This window comes from Nilaparvata lugens, chromosome 12 (assembly GCF_014356525.2).
Source record: "Nilaparvata lugens isolate BPH chromosome 12, ASM1435652v1, whole genome shotgun sequence".
Lineage (NCBI taxonomy): Eukaryota > Metazoa > Arthropoda > Insecta > Hemiptera > Delphacidae > Nilaparvata > Nilaparvata lugens.
In genome coordinates this window covers 11765466-11780794 of record NC_052515.1, presented here as the reverse complement: position 1 = coordinate 11780794, position 15329 = coordinate 11765466, and the positions used below count along the sequence as shown (strand labels likewise).

The window sequence follows — 15329 nt, the reverse complement described above, 5'->3', positions numbered from 1 at the left end:
TAGGACACATTTCATTGGGGTAACGTAGGTATAGGTGGGTAGAAATTCTTTTGTCTCTTTTCCTTCTTCCACTCTTCTTCTCCGTCATCTCACTCTTCTTAGTGAATTTCAGCTTGTATCCTTATTCATAATTCAAATTGTTATTTCCTTCTTCTTCATCTTCATCCTCTTCCCAGTGTCTCCTGCATTTTAAACAAAGTTTGCTTCTCTATTCTCTATTCTCAATATTTTAATTTTTTATTAGAGTTCTTCTCTTCTCTTCTTTTTTCTCAAATCGATATTGTCTCATTTATATTCTCTCTTAATTCATCCGTTCCTTCTTCGTACCGTTGTGCATCTACACACTATACTGTTAGATATTATTTTCAAATATTCCTTTCTCAAGTCAATTAGTTATTCTTTTACATTCTCATCCACACTTTTTCGCCATCTCTATCAATATTTTCATGTGATAATTTTTTCCGTGTCTTTTTGTCACTCATTCTCAGCTGCGTTAGATTCTTTTCGACACATTCGCTTCAATTATTTCTCTTTTTCTGCTATCTGTCTCTTTTTTCCAATATCAATCACTGTCTCCTAATCCAATTTCATTCTCCATATTCACTCTCCACATTATTTTCTTCTCCCCTTCCTCCACCTCCACCTCCTCAACCTTCTCCTTCCCCTCCTCATTCCATATTATTATTATTATTTATTTTCAATGCAACAGTCAATAACATTATTTATATTTGATTAATATTATTTATTTTCAATTCAATAACATTGGAAGATGAAATAACGAGGTAGTCCTTGTGCTATTTTTCTTCCAAATTTATAAGTGACAAAATTTATAAAAATGTACAATTTTTATGAATTTTTCCTTCTTACTCTTCTCCTCCTTCAGCTCTTTCTCCTCCTTCTCCTCCCTCTCCTCCTTCCCATCCTTCTCCTCCTTCTCCTCCCTCTCCTCCTTCTCCTCCTTCTCCTCCTTCTCCTCCTACTCCTCCTTCTCCTACTTCTACTCCTCCTCCTTCTCCTCCTTCTCCTCCTTCTCCTCCTTCTCCTCCTTCTCCTCCTTCTCCTCCTTCTCCTCCTTCTCCTCCTTCTCCTCCTTCTCCTCCTTCTCCTCCTTCTCCTCCTTCTCCTCCTTCTCCTCCTTCTCCTCCTACTCCTCCTTCTCCTACTTCTACTCCTCCTCCTTCTCCTCCTTCTCCTCCTTCTCCTCCTTCTCTCCTTCTCCTCCTTCTCCTCCTTCTCCTCCTTCTCCTCCTTCTCCTCCTTCTCCTCCTTCTCCTCCTTCTCCTCCTCCTCCACCTTCTTCTTTTTCTTCTCAGACACTGTTAATTCATGTATTTGTGCCGCGTTATCCGGCTGTTCTAAAGTATATTATTGTTTTTCACTGCATTGTGTTCAGTGAGATGGCAATTTGCATATTGAGAGAAACGGTAGCTCGAATGAGAAATGGCATTGATTATTCAATTGTAATATCAGCTACAGCAGTTCGTTCAACCTTAGCTACTAATAGATTGCAATACAAGCTGCGATTATAGTTATAGGCCCGGTTGCTCAAAAGCTGGTTAAATTTCAATTGTGATTAATTTCACGAGAACCATTCAGAGAAGTTTTTTTGAAAAGAAGGAGTCTCTGATTGGTTCTCGTGAAATTAATTGCCATTGATATTTAACCGTCTTTTGTCCAGCCGGCACATATAGTTATAGTTTCTAATGTTCGAGTTATAGAAATATAGTTCTCTTGATTTAGAATAGAATGGCTTTCATTTATTAATCAAGAAACATACATTACAAATTATAAATTCCAATCTATGTAAGCATTTAAACCTTGGTCAATGACCATCAAGGTATATATAGATATAGTAATAGAGTTATAGTTATACAGTAATTGTTATGAAAGAAAGTTACAGAGAATTTGACTCAGGGGACCTTGAAACGTATATAAATTTTTGTCATACTTACTCAATTGCAGCTGTTTTCCATGCATTAAATCAAGCCGGTAAACAGCTGTTTGCAGAACAAGAAAACATGTGATTTTCATTACAGCATACCAAAGACCTTAAAGAGATATAGACCCACAATGCCTATGCCTTCCCAATGATAGCTCTTACTTGAAATTGAAGGCCGCCATTGGGGTATTTTAGCACGAGTATTATATCTTTATATATTTGTAATACAATAGATCACAAAGGCATTGGTGGCAATGGTATGTAATAATCTTATGGGTTGCCCCCTCAATGGCGGATTTCAATTCCAAGTACGACACTAGCGCTGTATGTGAGTCTATGCATCTTTAAGGTCTTTTGCAGCATACTATACTGTAAAGAGATCATATATGTTCTCTTTACAGTCGAGTATGTTAGGACTCTACTGAGTCCTAATAACATCTAAGTAATTAATATAACAACTCAAATAATTAAAGAACTCATTTAAGGAGTTTCAAGTTATAAGAACTCATCTGAAATCTTATAATTTAGGCCTTTATTATTTTATTTGAGCTCAAAGGGTCTGTCTGTTATGAACTAGGCGCTACGGGCTAGGTAATGTTTATAGAATGCAGTAGCTCGAGCAGCAGCAGGTAATGGTTTCTGTTTCCCAGCAATATTATTCTTTCTCAGATAATTATGACAAAAAATATTGTACGTAACTTGTACGGTAACGTATTTACCGCATTCGTATGATAATTCTGCCCTCAACTACGTTTCGGGCAGAAACAATCATACTTATGCGGTAAATTATCGTTACCGGACTTGTTATGTAAAGTACTATTACAAATTGGGGTACCTCAATTTTTTTCGGAAAGCCATACTTTCCTTACCTATGATAATAGGGTAACAAAAGTAAAAATCATAATTCATTTATCAATATCGGGCCACCGAGCTTCGCTCATTACTTTTAATTATTGATAAACAGAACACAATTCTCTAAAATGATCATGTTTATATTTCACAGCTGGCTATATGTCATCTTATGAATTTCTTATGATTTTTCACATACTCAATCGCTCACTCACTTTTTACTATCCACAGCTGTTTCAGCCAAGGATGAATTATCCTTTTAATGTCGTTCAGCGAGTTTTCCCAAGGATGAGTCCTAGTGCAATCGAATTTTTATATCATAAACCTACTATGTTTCAAATTTCGTGAAAATCGTTAGAGCAGTTGTGACGTTATTCTTTATATTTAAATAACGATTTGCCTCCTGCTTGGCATCAGTCGGTAAAGCATGAGATATATGATATAATCATATAATTAGGTCGTGGTTTTTTAATAGGATTCAGTCTCATAAAAATCTTTCTAGGCCTAGGTATGGGCTTCTCCTATAACTCTTGTAATTCAATAAAAATAAATATATATAAATATGATACTTATACTATAGTGTTGAGGAATAAAAATAAATTGCACACCATAACATTCATACATATATTAAACAAATAGTGCAAAAATAGATCGAGGCAAAAAAATATATAAAGAGCGATAAAAAATATAATATAAAACTAGAACAATAATTGAAATCAGTAAAATATCACAGGCTAAACTTTATATTCTAGATTTATGGCACGAATCATTACCATGTGCCTTTATCTTAAAATCATATGCATTCTTTTGCATGTAGCTGCGATATACGCTTGCTAATACTTGTCGACTTGGACAATTCAATTAAAAATATGTTCTTTTAAGATCAACTTGATAAATTAGCCACTAATAATCCAAATATATATATATATATATTTAATCTCTAGTACTTAGTAGATTCTTTGTATCGAATATATATTTTATCTCAGGGTGCAAGATTCGGCACCTGACGGAATAGGTAGAGCCATTCATCTAGTGAATTAGAGCTATAACAAACTATCGCAAATTATATTGCAAAAATTGAAGAGCATATTAATGTATTTTAATAGCCTAGATTTTATACTTCTTTGATCCAATGGAATTTTTGAAATGTATTGATCTATTTTTTCTTCAATAAAATACCTTTAATACTAATTTTACTTGCGCAAGTATTACTCTTATTAATTTCTAATTTATAATAAAAACCTTTCGACGAGCTAGCTTTGATTATTAGATTAATTCGAAGCACTAGGGCGCCCATCACTAATTCAATATTTATCACTCACGTGTCGAAAATCTTCTTGTAAGCCGCCGATGTCAATCCAACTCCATGTGGTCCTGGAATATGGTAGCCGGAATCGTCTCTTCCAAGGGGTTATAAATTTATTTGAAATTGAAAATGACTTCTGCTTTACAATAGCATCACGAAGTCTTTTAAGAAATTTAATAATTTGATTCAACTTTAACTTTTACAAAATTATTAGCAAGGTACTACGCTCTAAAATATTTGTGGTCCTCTCATGGTGGCATTTGGTTGGCGAGTGCTGGTTCTCCTTTCTCAATTTTACAAATCTTATTTCCGACTTTGAAATTAACATAAAATTTGAATATCTTAGTCCTCCGCCATTTAGGTTCAAATAGATCGTACAAAAATATCAAATTATTACTCCGGTTGTGTGTTTAATAATTTCTTTGCCTTCGAGCCATATCGATAACATAGACTATACAATGTTTTAACACAAATCCAGTACATTTATATAAATATATAGAAATATTTTTGAATTGGCTTACAGTTGCCGCCTATTAACTGCCGTTTTGCTATTGGTGCATGCAAATTTTATTCGGTATTCATGCGCCTGGTACCTCCTATTTCCTGAATACACTTAATTATTTTTATTTGGTTTATTGGTTATGCTCGCTACATGCTAGCTAATATTCTACACTAATATTTATTTCATGCTACCTAATAATTAGCCACGTGATCATGTGTTTTTTCACATTGCATACTGTTTGATTGCAATAGAGCTCTGCCAAGGGGTTTTGGTCAGATTCTACGTTGCTCGATTTGATCGATCTTCTAGGTCACCGATCCCTGAATACATATACCTAACTCAATCTTCAAAATATTTTATATAATAATATATTTATTAGCAACAAATTCCTTCAAATCCTTTTTAGGTTTTTGTACCGTTTAGCCAGAACAAGCTGATGCTATCTAATCTTAGTTATTATCTATTTGGCGATATTAGCCAGTTACTTTATTTTCAGACCTATTACTATTTCGGTTAGGGATTTTTATCTACCCAAATTCGATGCTTTACACAGTTTTCGAGATCCGTTGAACATAAGAAACCAGATATATAATAATATATATTATTATATATTAATAAGGAATTGCTCGCTTAATATAATAGGATAAAAATAACGAGCGAAGCTCGGTGCCCCGATATTGATGGAGATTATGACAGCATTGTGAGAGTTTATTCTAATCTACATCAATGAAGCTTCAATTATTTATTGATTCATTCTTCCTAGACGACTGAATAAAATCATCAATTCATTGATAAAATTATGAGATGAATTGAAGCGATGGGATATGAAAATCTGAAAATCCACTTTATTCTATTCTACGTTTCTACGGAAAATGTATACTGTGTTTTCAATTATGGAAAAACTCGCTTGCTTCAAAATAAAGCGAGGATAATTTTTCTGCTTATATTTCCAGACTTCATGAGACGAGACTTTGAATAGCAATAATGCATTGAGGAAATATTTTCAGAGAATACAAACATAAGATAAGTAAATTCATGGAAGACTGAGGAAATTATTGTATCTTGGAATTGCGCAAAGGGAACGTACTGTTTCTTCCTTCTATTCGCATTATCTTTCAGGTGAAATGAAAAGATCTCTGCATACAGAAAGACGGTACCGTCTTCAGCCTTCTTCATTCTTATTCTAAGAAAAGCAGGAGTACGTTGAGAGATTTTCATTATTGTATCTTTTCATCAGTTCCTCCCCTCCCATTTCTCTCACCCCTCCACTGTTCCTCCTCCTTCTCTTACGCCATCCTCACCATTTCTTCTTCTTTCTCAGAAGGCACCTCACGGTTGGAAGAAAGACGAATCCTTTGAAGGTGTGCTACAGAATAATATTCTCTCCGGTTCATAATGGTAGAAAGGAATAAAAGAAGGAGAAGGAGGAGGGGGAGGAGGAGTAGGAGTGTGGGGAAGTGTTGGTAGAGGTTGAGCTGGAGGAGTAGAAAGTGGAAGAGGAGGAGGAGGAGGAGGAGGAGGAGTAGGATGAGTAGAAGGTGCAGGTGGAGGAGGAAGATAAGGAGGTAGTTGTGATGGTGGTTGGTGGAGGAGTGGGAGGAGGATGAGGAAGAGGATGAATAGAGGAGGAAGAGATGGTGAGAAAAAGAGAAGAAAAGGACGTTGTTAGCAGAGATGAGTGTGACAAAGAGATTGCAAGAATTTTTATCTTCTTCTTCAATCAACCTTTATTTCCCTTGTACAGATTTACGCGCCGCGAACACGAGCAATTCACTTTTAATCAGCTGATGCCAAGCTTTTTATATCTGTATCTTACCGTTTCTGTAAAAATACAGATATAGTCAGCTGGTTAAAAGTGAATTGCTCATGTTCGCGGTGCGTATATCTGTACGCACCTTAAAGTTACCAGCTGTATAATAAACACGTCAACTTGTGATAAATTGTGTACTAGTATTAAAACGTTAGTTTGAAGTTGAAGTTAGTGTAGTTGATTGGCACCAGCTGTAATAATCGTTCCTTAGAAGACCTATACAAATAATATTATCACTCCCCTATTATTGAGAAACTGGGAAATGTTGGAAAAAATGATTCACCTCATGAAAGAGAATTGTTTATATTGTATTCATTAATTACTGAAGAATGACAGACTAATTTACATTTTTTTAATTTAGCTTAGCTTATATTTATCCTATAGTATTGCTAAAAGTATGGTAGATGAAGAGTATAAAATCACTTCACTTCTGTGGGCTACTTTATTGAAAACATGAATTACCCTTTCATTTAAAACATTTTTGTATTAATGTTTGAAATGTTTTACATAGAAGAGTACTTCATGTTTTTATATATCATATTTTTCAATAATGAAGAGTATAGTATTGTACTGTTATTGAAGTACCATAATGTACTCTTGCACTGCCTTTAAATTGGTTGTTGTATTTGGGTCCGTTCAATAACATTAGAGTTGACTTGTAGTTAGTTCGCTGGGAAAGAGAAATATGATTCTTCAGTTTTTAGATCTGTGCTGATCTGATCCATAGATCGTGTGCTCAACAAGATGATCTATGAGAGAGGGGATACAACGGAAGTATCAATCCTCAAATTTGTCGAAACAAATCTAAACTCAAGCTACACTAACGATCTACACAGTTTTTAACCCATTACATTAAGGCGAATCAGCATGGAAAAAATTATGATTCTAGCCCTATAGATAGCAGCACTGTTGGGGTCAAATTACTTTATGTGATTACTCACTTATTTTTAGTCCAATATGGAAGACCAAAACTGTTTTGCAATCAGCTTAAAGGTTTGAAACTCGCTACCATATGCTTAATTTTTTTTCCAATTTGAATAAGTTTTTACAATTGATAATTTTTATATTAAGAAAAAAATTAGGTAATGAAGGTAGTCATTTTAAAGGCAAATTTTTTTCAAGAATTTTAAAATTAATTTCAAACAAATCGGTTGAACGGTTCTGTCGGAAGCGCGTTTTTAATTCCAATGCATTGTTCAATTGGATTGTATTGTTCACGCGGTCAGAACAGTAGCACATGTCAGTTTACTGCCTAAGCCTAACGCACTGATTGAGCGCCTTCTCACTCATTCTCTCTCTCTTTCTATCTGACTAGTTCCAGAGCTTTCTTTCTTTGGAGCTGTAGTCATACTAGTCAGTGACCATATCGTGGTTATTGTTGTGGGAGTGAGTGATTGACAAAGTTTGCAATTCACTTAATACATTTTTTTTCAATCTGAATAAGTATTTACAATTGATAGCTTTTATAATAAGTAAAATTTTAACTAATGCAGGTAGTCATTTTAAAGGCAAATTTAAAATTTAATTTCAAACAAATCGGTTTAACGGTTCTGTCGGAAGCGCGTTTTTAGTTCCAATGCATTGTTCAATTGCAGTGTATTGTTCACGCAGTCAGAACAGTAAAATAATAATAATAAATAAATAAATTTATTTGTTTCAAGCACATATGCTAATACAAACGAGTTGAGTTGAATACAGTCATTACATTCCATGATATCAAATTACTGATATGTCTTAAATCATATATGCTTTAAATATATATCACAAGTAAGAGTACTTTAGTAAGTATATGTTCCTAATATACAGAAGAATATGTCTATTACAATCAAAAAATTTGAAATTTTAAAATAAAATATCAATCTGTACATTTTCATTTAATAACAATTCCATAATATCTATCAATCATAGCATCCCAGTATTATATATCTACCTATACATATTTTATAAATGTGCAATAACAGTTCAACTACGAAAATAATGAATTTTACATAAAATTTATCCAATACTACATTTCTTACATACTAATAAAATACCATTTATAGTAATCACAATAATAACATTCTAGTTTTAAATATCTACCTATTCGTATTTTATTAACAAAACGAGTAATAACAGTATTAACTTCAACAATAATAAATTCTAGACAAATATATCCAATAATACATTTTCATATAATAATCCATCACGCATACAATAATCTCTTCCAACTATCTAATTTTTAGAGCTCAATCTATCCCCATCAAACTTACTTTATTCATCTCAATGCATTCCCCACTTAACCGTCTAAAATGAGCATCGAATGCTTTTAATATTTTCAATGATATCCTTTGTTTCCTGACTATAATTATCGGACATTATTCAAGAGATTATTATCATAGATCTGATTTCGATTGCTTTCATTGTATACTCATACAAACGGTTGATTTTCTGCTCCATAAAGTTCGAAGTAATATGGGTTTGTCATCGTCAGTAACCACATTTGTAGTGAATTTTTCTAAATAGTGTCTTCTTATTCCACCATACATCGGGCACCTCCACAGAAAATGCTCCACAAATTCCTTCTCTTTCATATTACGAATAGGGCATTCTAATGAGCTGTTAATCCATATTCCCAGGTCTCTATTATTATATAAATAGAAAGAGTCAGAACAGTAGCACACGGTCAGTGCACTGCCTAATGCACTGATTGTGAGCCTTTTTACTCGTTCTCTCTCATATTCTCTCACTCTCTTTCTCATTTTCTTTCTATCTAACTAGTCTCAGAACTCTCTTTCTTCGGATCTATAGTCAGTGACCATTATCATGGTTATTGTTGTGGGAGTGATTGACAAAGTTTGCAATTCACAAAATATATTTATTTGCGTAATGGTTCAATCAACAATTTTACGATTATTGTGCAATGACAAAAATAAAACAAATGAATAGCTGTAGTATGAACTTGAGTGTAGTTTTGAAACATCAAAACAATGAAGGTGAGCCCTCTTCTGTCAACATTGTCCTACTATAGCATTGTCCTTCGTCCTAACTTCTTTCCGTTTCCATTATCATTGCAAATTCAACCCTCAATAGTTGTCACCACCTACCCATTTCACACCCGCTCATCCTTTGTCTATCACCACCTACACCTCTAATGTCTTTCTTTCCTTCACATGACTGTAGTGAACCTCCCGAGCTGTAAAACTCACCTAGGAAGTATTGTACTAATTTTGAAATCCGCGATTTGTATAATAATATTACTCATCATGTGTTTGTGAATGTATAGAACTTTATGAATACTTTATATATTATGGAATAAGTCAGAATCAAAATTCAAGACAGACAGCTGAACTCACGTGTTGACACATAAACGACAGACATTCTGTATGATTACTCGCAAAATACAGACACCCATCAACTGGTTTGGTGATGTAACCACACATTTTTTCTTACACAATAATTCCAATGTTACCCTGATTCAATACCCGCTATTACTTAGTAATAGCTTTCTATTTAGTAGGTATTGGATCTATGTCGTCAAATCATGTTATAGCTTTCGTTCAATAACTGCAAATATACAGGTTAATCAAGTTGGAAATCGTATAAATTCGATTTTTATACAATGATGTAATAGCTTATGATAAGAAAAGTTGTACATACTTAGATATATCAAAAATCACCTATGAATTTACCTGGTAATAATAATTGTGGTTTTTCTTGAGACGGACGTTTCCACAACGTAGTTTTTCCAAGCAGAATGATTTCACTTTGATCACGGCTTCGCTGATAGTGAGGTTTTCAGCAGACTTCGGACATTTCACCTCAATCAGTTATCACCTCCGACCAGTCCGTCAGGTGAAGCCGCCAAGAAGTCATGTTCTTTGTCAACAAACAAACCGCAAGGCTGAACTTGAATTTCTTCCATTTCTTGAAACGCATTTATGGCAGCTGGTTCGTGGAGCTGTCCATACAACGAACTTCATTGTCCATTCTGATGATTTTGAAGTTGAAGACACCAGTGTCATATAACCATTATCACTTTTTTCACACTCGTATCTATGGTAGTCCAAAGATCTCAATTCTTGCACAAGATGTTTGCCGTCCACAATAAATCGGCCAGAAATAATATTAAAATCGTCTTTGGGTGGTCTTCCATCCGGCTCAACTATTAGATCTGGATACTCATCATATCTGTAATTAAATGGGGGTGATTAATTATCGGAACATGTTGAAAAATGATTGAGATTTTATATTTTATTGGCGCACGCACATAGCAGCAGACAGACGGGGAGAATATCAACTTCGGCATGCCAGAGTAAGCAGACATAATAATGTTTCTCCGCCTATGTCTGCTTTTGTGTGCGTAAAGAGAACTAGGAGAGCATAGAGACTCTTTGACAAATTCTAGATCTCTGGTAATTAGGCCAATATCATTTTACAAAAAATGTCAACTTGGAATTATAATTAGTTTTAGTATTGGAATGAACTTCTCTCTCTGAAGTTTATAGCGATGAAGAGTAGGTTTATATATCACAGTATGTCGATAATCTTTCTCAGAAATGATAATCGTATGCCTGTGAATATCTTTTATCTATGTATTCTTTCTCCCTTACCAATTGAGCTGAAGATAGTAATTCTATATGATTTATATATATATATATATATATATATATATATATTGTATAACACTATACTCCATATTGACACACATATATAACTGTATACTGTATTATATAGCCATTGACACAGCAGACAGAACAACATGACAAGCAATACTCCAAATCCAAACAAAACCTAACTCGCACTCTCTCTGACAATCGCTATCTCTCTCTTCCAACCCCTAAGTTTGGAGAAGCTATACAGCTGTGAGAGAGAAACGCGTTTGGCGAATGATAGTTTCATGCTTTCTCCCCTATCCCTGTCACACTCTTTCTAACTTCAGCCCATTGTAATATTTTCTGTTGTAGAATGGTGTGCAGAAAGTCTCTTCGGGCTTGGAAGAGGCGCCTATTGCATGAATGAACTAGTAATATTAGTCTTTTTAACTAGTGTGGAATTTATTTGTACTGTACTAAAATATCAAATAAATATTAGTCAGGTGATCGAGTCATTATTGCTATTTTCATATTGTAGGCTATATTTGTTTTTTTCAGCTTCGAAATACTAGCTTGAAAAATATTTATCTTACTAAAAGTATCAAATATTAACTATGAAAAATTATTCTCGTTCTTGTTTAGCATCTACAGACGCCTTCAACACAACCTAGCTGAATCATTCACTTCTAATAAAATTGATCTTATTGTGAATCTTCTCTTGCAAGACAATACTAGTCCAAAATCATATTTCTCAATGAGTAATATTGTGGGTTGATCCAACAAAGCTTTACAGTTGAAAAAAACAATAGAATATAGAAAAAAGTGGACCAGTGAACAAAATACATTCTACTTGTTAGGAAATATAGAGAACACCATATTCGTATATATGAAATTAGTTGTAAGTTGAGATGATGACATACCTTGTTAGGAAAGTATCACAGACGTTACTCTCCACGTAAGAAACTCCACTATTTCGCGTTGAGGTGGTACCAATCTCATGGTTCAAAGCTGGTTGTAGACCAATTGAGGGGAATGGTGGCACAATTGTAGCAAAATCAGAGGTGCCATCAAGGACGCTTTTTTTAGATTTGACTCTAAGGTGGAAGAAGATGTTGATGGCCCAAATTTTTCTTCTCCTTTAGATTTTCTTTACAAAAAAAGAAAAGTTTATAGGTCTGATGTATTAATTCTCATTGAATTAAATTTTAAATGAATATAGTTTGGGAAATAATTGAATCATAGTTAAAGAAATGCCTGGGAACGTTATGTTTGTATAGAAAATAATATTATATAACTTTGAATGTGAATGTCTATTCCAAGTATCATTATTCAAATATGTGTTTTCTATATTATAATGTATGTGTTGGCTTATTCGTTTTTTCAATTGTTATTTTTATTTATCAAAAAATAACCGGTGGTTTGGTAGATACAAGGATATGGACCATAAAAAACTTCACTTCTTTTTATAGAGGTAAATAATAATTTACTATACTCGCTGATAATTATATTCTGTAAACTATCAAGTTACTTACTTTTGCTGTAATCTCCATTTCATCAAATGCACTGGTACTTTTCTGTTGTGTGGTCTTCTCTTCTTTCCTTTAGGAGTTGACGTTGCACTGCAATTAAATTTAGAAAAAAATTATTCTGGAAACTTGTGATTATGGGATATGAAAAGAAAGTGTATGAAGCAAAAGGATTTGTAAATTCATATTTCCAACACAGAGAATGGGCTACTGTGATACTAAATATTGTCTTCGTAAGGGTATAATTGTATTTATGGTGGAGGGTGAATTCCTATAGGAATATAGAGAAGGATCAGACAACCATGAGACATACAATTTTAATTGAATACATTTGACTATTATTAGCATCTTATTACTTTATTAGAAGTAATGAGCATTGGGATCGGGAACATTTCCAATCACAATTTTCTCTATTTAATTCACTTCATGTATAAGTGATGCTTATAAATTCTTCAAAGTTGAATATAAAGTGTTGTGAGTCGCAAACTATTCATTGTAAATTCTTAACCTGTCGTAACATAATGCAAGTGAGATTGTGGAAATTCGAATCTTGAATCCTGGGTTGAAAGTTCTCAGTGGATACAGAAATGGCATCTGCTGAAACACTGTCAGCCTGGGAAGATGAAGGCGCTTCGAGCGATAAGGTTTGTTCTTCAATCCTGAAATGTTCAAAAATCACTTTGCAGACATTTTTTCATATATATATAGTCTACATAATTTGCAATTTCTCTACACTCTTCTCACTGGTACTTCATTTCCACAGGAATCACAATGATCAGGAGAGAAAAAAAAGACTTACATTGAGCTATTTTTCTCCTAAATTTAGATAAGATTACAGAATTAAAAATAGGTTTAGTCTATAAATTCAATTTAGGTCACATCGTAAACAGTATGTTCTGAACAAAAATTGTACAAAACCGATTCTTGAAATATCTAGTCGCATTTGTATCACCTCACTATAAACATTACTTTAAATAATAGTGTACTGTGAGTTTTGTAAGATCAATTCAAATTTGCCATGCTTTTCTATCACCCGGTTGCTCTCTGTACCTATCCATTCAGACATTATCTTGAATAATTATGCGAAAAGCGTTGTCAATAACGTTGACGTTTGTTCATATTAACAAACATAAAAAAATACATAACGAAATACCTCTCTTGAGATAATACGAACTGAGAATATAATTATATTTACATAATAACAATATTAATTATTCAAAGCATGATTAGTAGGCCTAAAGTACGTGACATTTTAATTTATCTAATTATATGAAATGAAATCAACTAACCTTCTACGTCTGTTAGCATGAAATTCTGGTGGTAGCCGCCTTTTCATTCTCCTGGCTGAAAGAACCAACTTCGTCTTTCCCTTCACCGTATGTCTTAAATCCATTTTACCGGCCGTAAATGCCAGAGAAACATATATAATACGGAATCTAAATTATATGTGGAGTGCGTCTGGAAATACTATGTCCTAGTACTAGCCACGATCACTGTCAATATGACAAGTGAACAAGCTGAAGAACTAAGAAAAGTTGTGACCAGCCTGAGCTCTAAGAATGAAGGCTGACTTGTGGGTGGGTGGTGGGTGAGTGACTTGTGTGTTGGGGTGGAAGGTGCCTGAGTGACGTTTGGATGGGGTGGAGGGTAGGAGCGCATAAAAAATCTTAGAGATAAAACTTGTAAATATGATTCCGATGGAACCACTGGTTCGATTTTCAAGCTGAAAAATGATAAAAATTTTTTATCATCAAATCTTCAAAATGACTACCTGTTTTTCTTGAAAAAATGGATCCCTTTGAAATTAAGAAATTTATTTTTGTTTAAATAAAAAATAAAAATAAATCGACATGGTAGCGACATGGATATAGATATTACAGAATAAATCAGTTTTCAAAACAAGTTTTACTCTAATAGTGAGCGAGTAATAGCATAAGGTATTTCGCATGATTTTAAAGCGCTACGTGGTGGCAATTTTTGAACTAGGGCCTGTGGTGTTTCGCCTTTTAAGAATTGTGGTCTGTGGCTGGGGTGTGAAGTTGGCCCAGACGAAAATTTGAAACTTCCAAATTTAGTATTTAGAAACCTAATTATGGTTCTAGAGTGGGAGTTCAGAATGTAATTCACATAAAGTAATTGGGTACTAAGTTAATTTAACATTAGAAAATGTACGATAAAAAGAAATATATCCTAGAAAATTTGGATTGTTGTATAAATTGAAACCGTTTAGGGCTTTAGCCTGTGTTACTTTTTTAGAAGTTGTGTAATGTTATATAATTGAATGGAAAATAATGAAATTGTTGTGTAGTTAAGAAGTTGATATTGTGGTAATTATTCATATTGAATGAAAAAGACTAAGAAATTGTCAAAAAACCACTGATTTATTGATAATTAGAAAGACCGGTTTCGGTTATTACACCATTGATGAAGAGTTTATCAGAGATTGACAATGGTGTAATAACCGAATCCGGTCTTTCTAATTATCAATAAATCAGTGGTTTTTTGACAATTTCTTAGTCTTTTTCATTCAAAATAATGAAAAATTGGAATATTTTGTACAATCTGTTACATAGGCCTATTGTAGGATCGTAATATTTATCTATTGTAACATACCTAAATGAAGAACTCCAATCTAATCCTGAATCTGACTCTATTTATCTATTTGACTCTAGTTATCCTGATAAATCATTTGAATGACTTCCGTAATAAGCAAAACTAAACTATCAATCATGAATATGACAAGAAAAGCAAACCTATATCCAATTAACTGTGCACATTACCATAAACCTAGCACATAAAAAGCAAGAAGATGTGTTCTTGCCATAA

At 33.6% G+C, this 15329-nt stretch overlaps 2 protein-coding genes across 2 annotated transcripts in view; both read right to left on the bottom strand.

The window, feature by feature from the left end:
• The window catches only part of LOC120353821 (box A-binding factor-like), a 598086-nt gene that overhangs the window by 379715 nt on the left and 203042 nt on the right, over positions 1-15329 (bottom strand). The window lies entirely within an intron of this gene.
• On the bottom strand, positions 10014-13901 carry LOC120353822. The gene is made up of 3 exons (XM_039438895.1): positions 13793-13901; positions 13061-13162; positions 10014-10573 (listed from the first exon to the last, which is right to left on the bottom strand). The coding sequence occupies exons 1-3, from the start codon at positions 13894-13896 to the stop codon at positions 10267-10269; spliced, it is 513 nt and encodes a 170-aa protein (XP_039294829.1). The 5' UTR covers positions 13897-13901; the 3' UTR covers positions 10014-10266.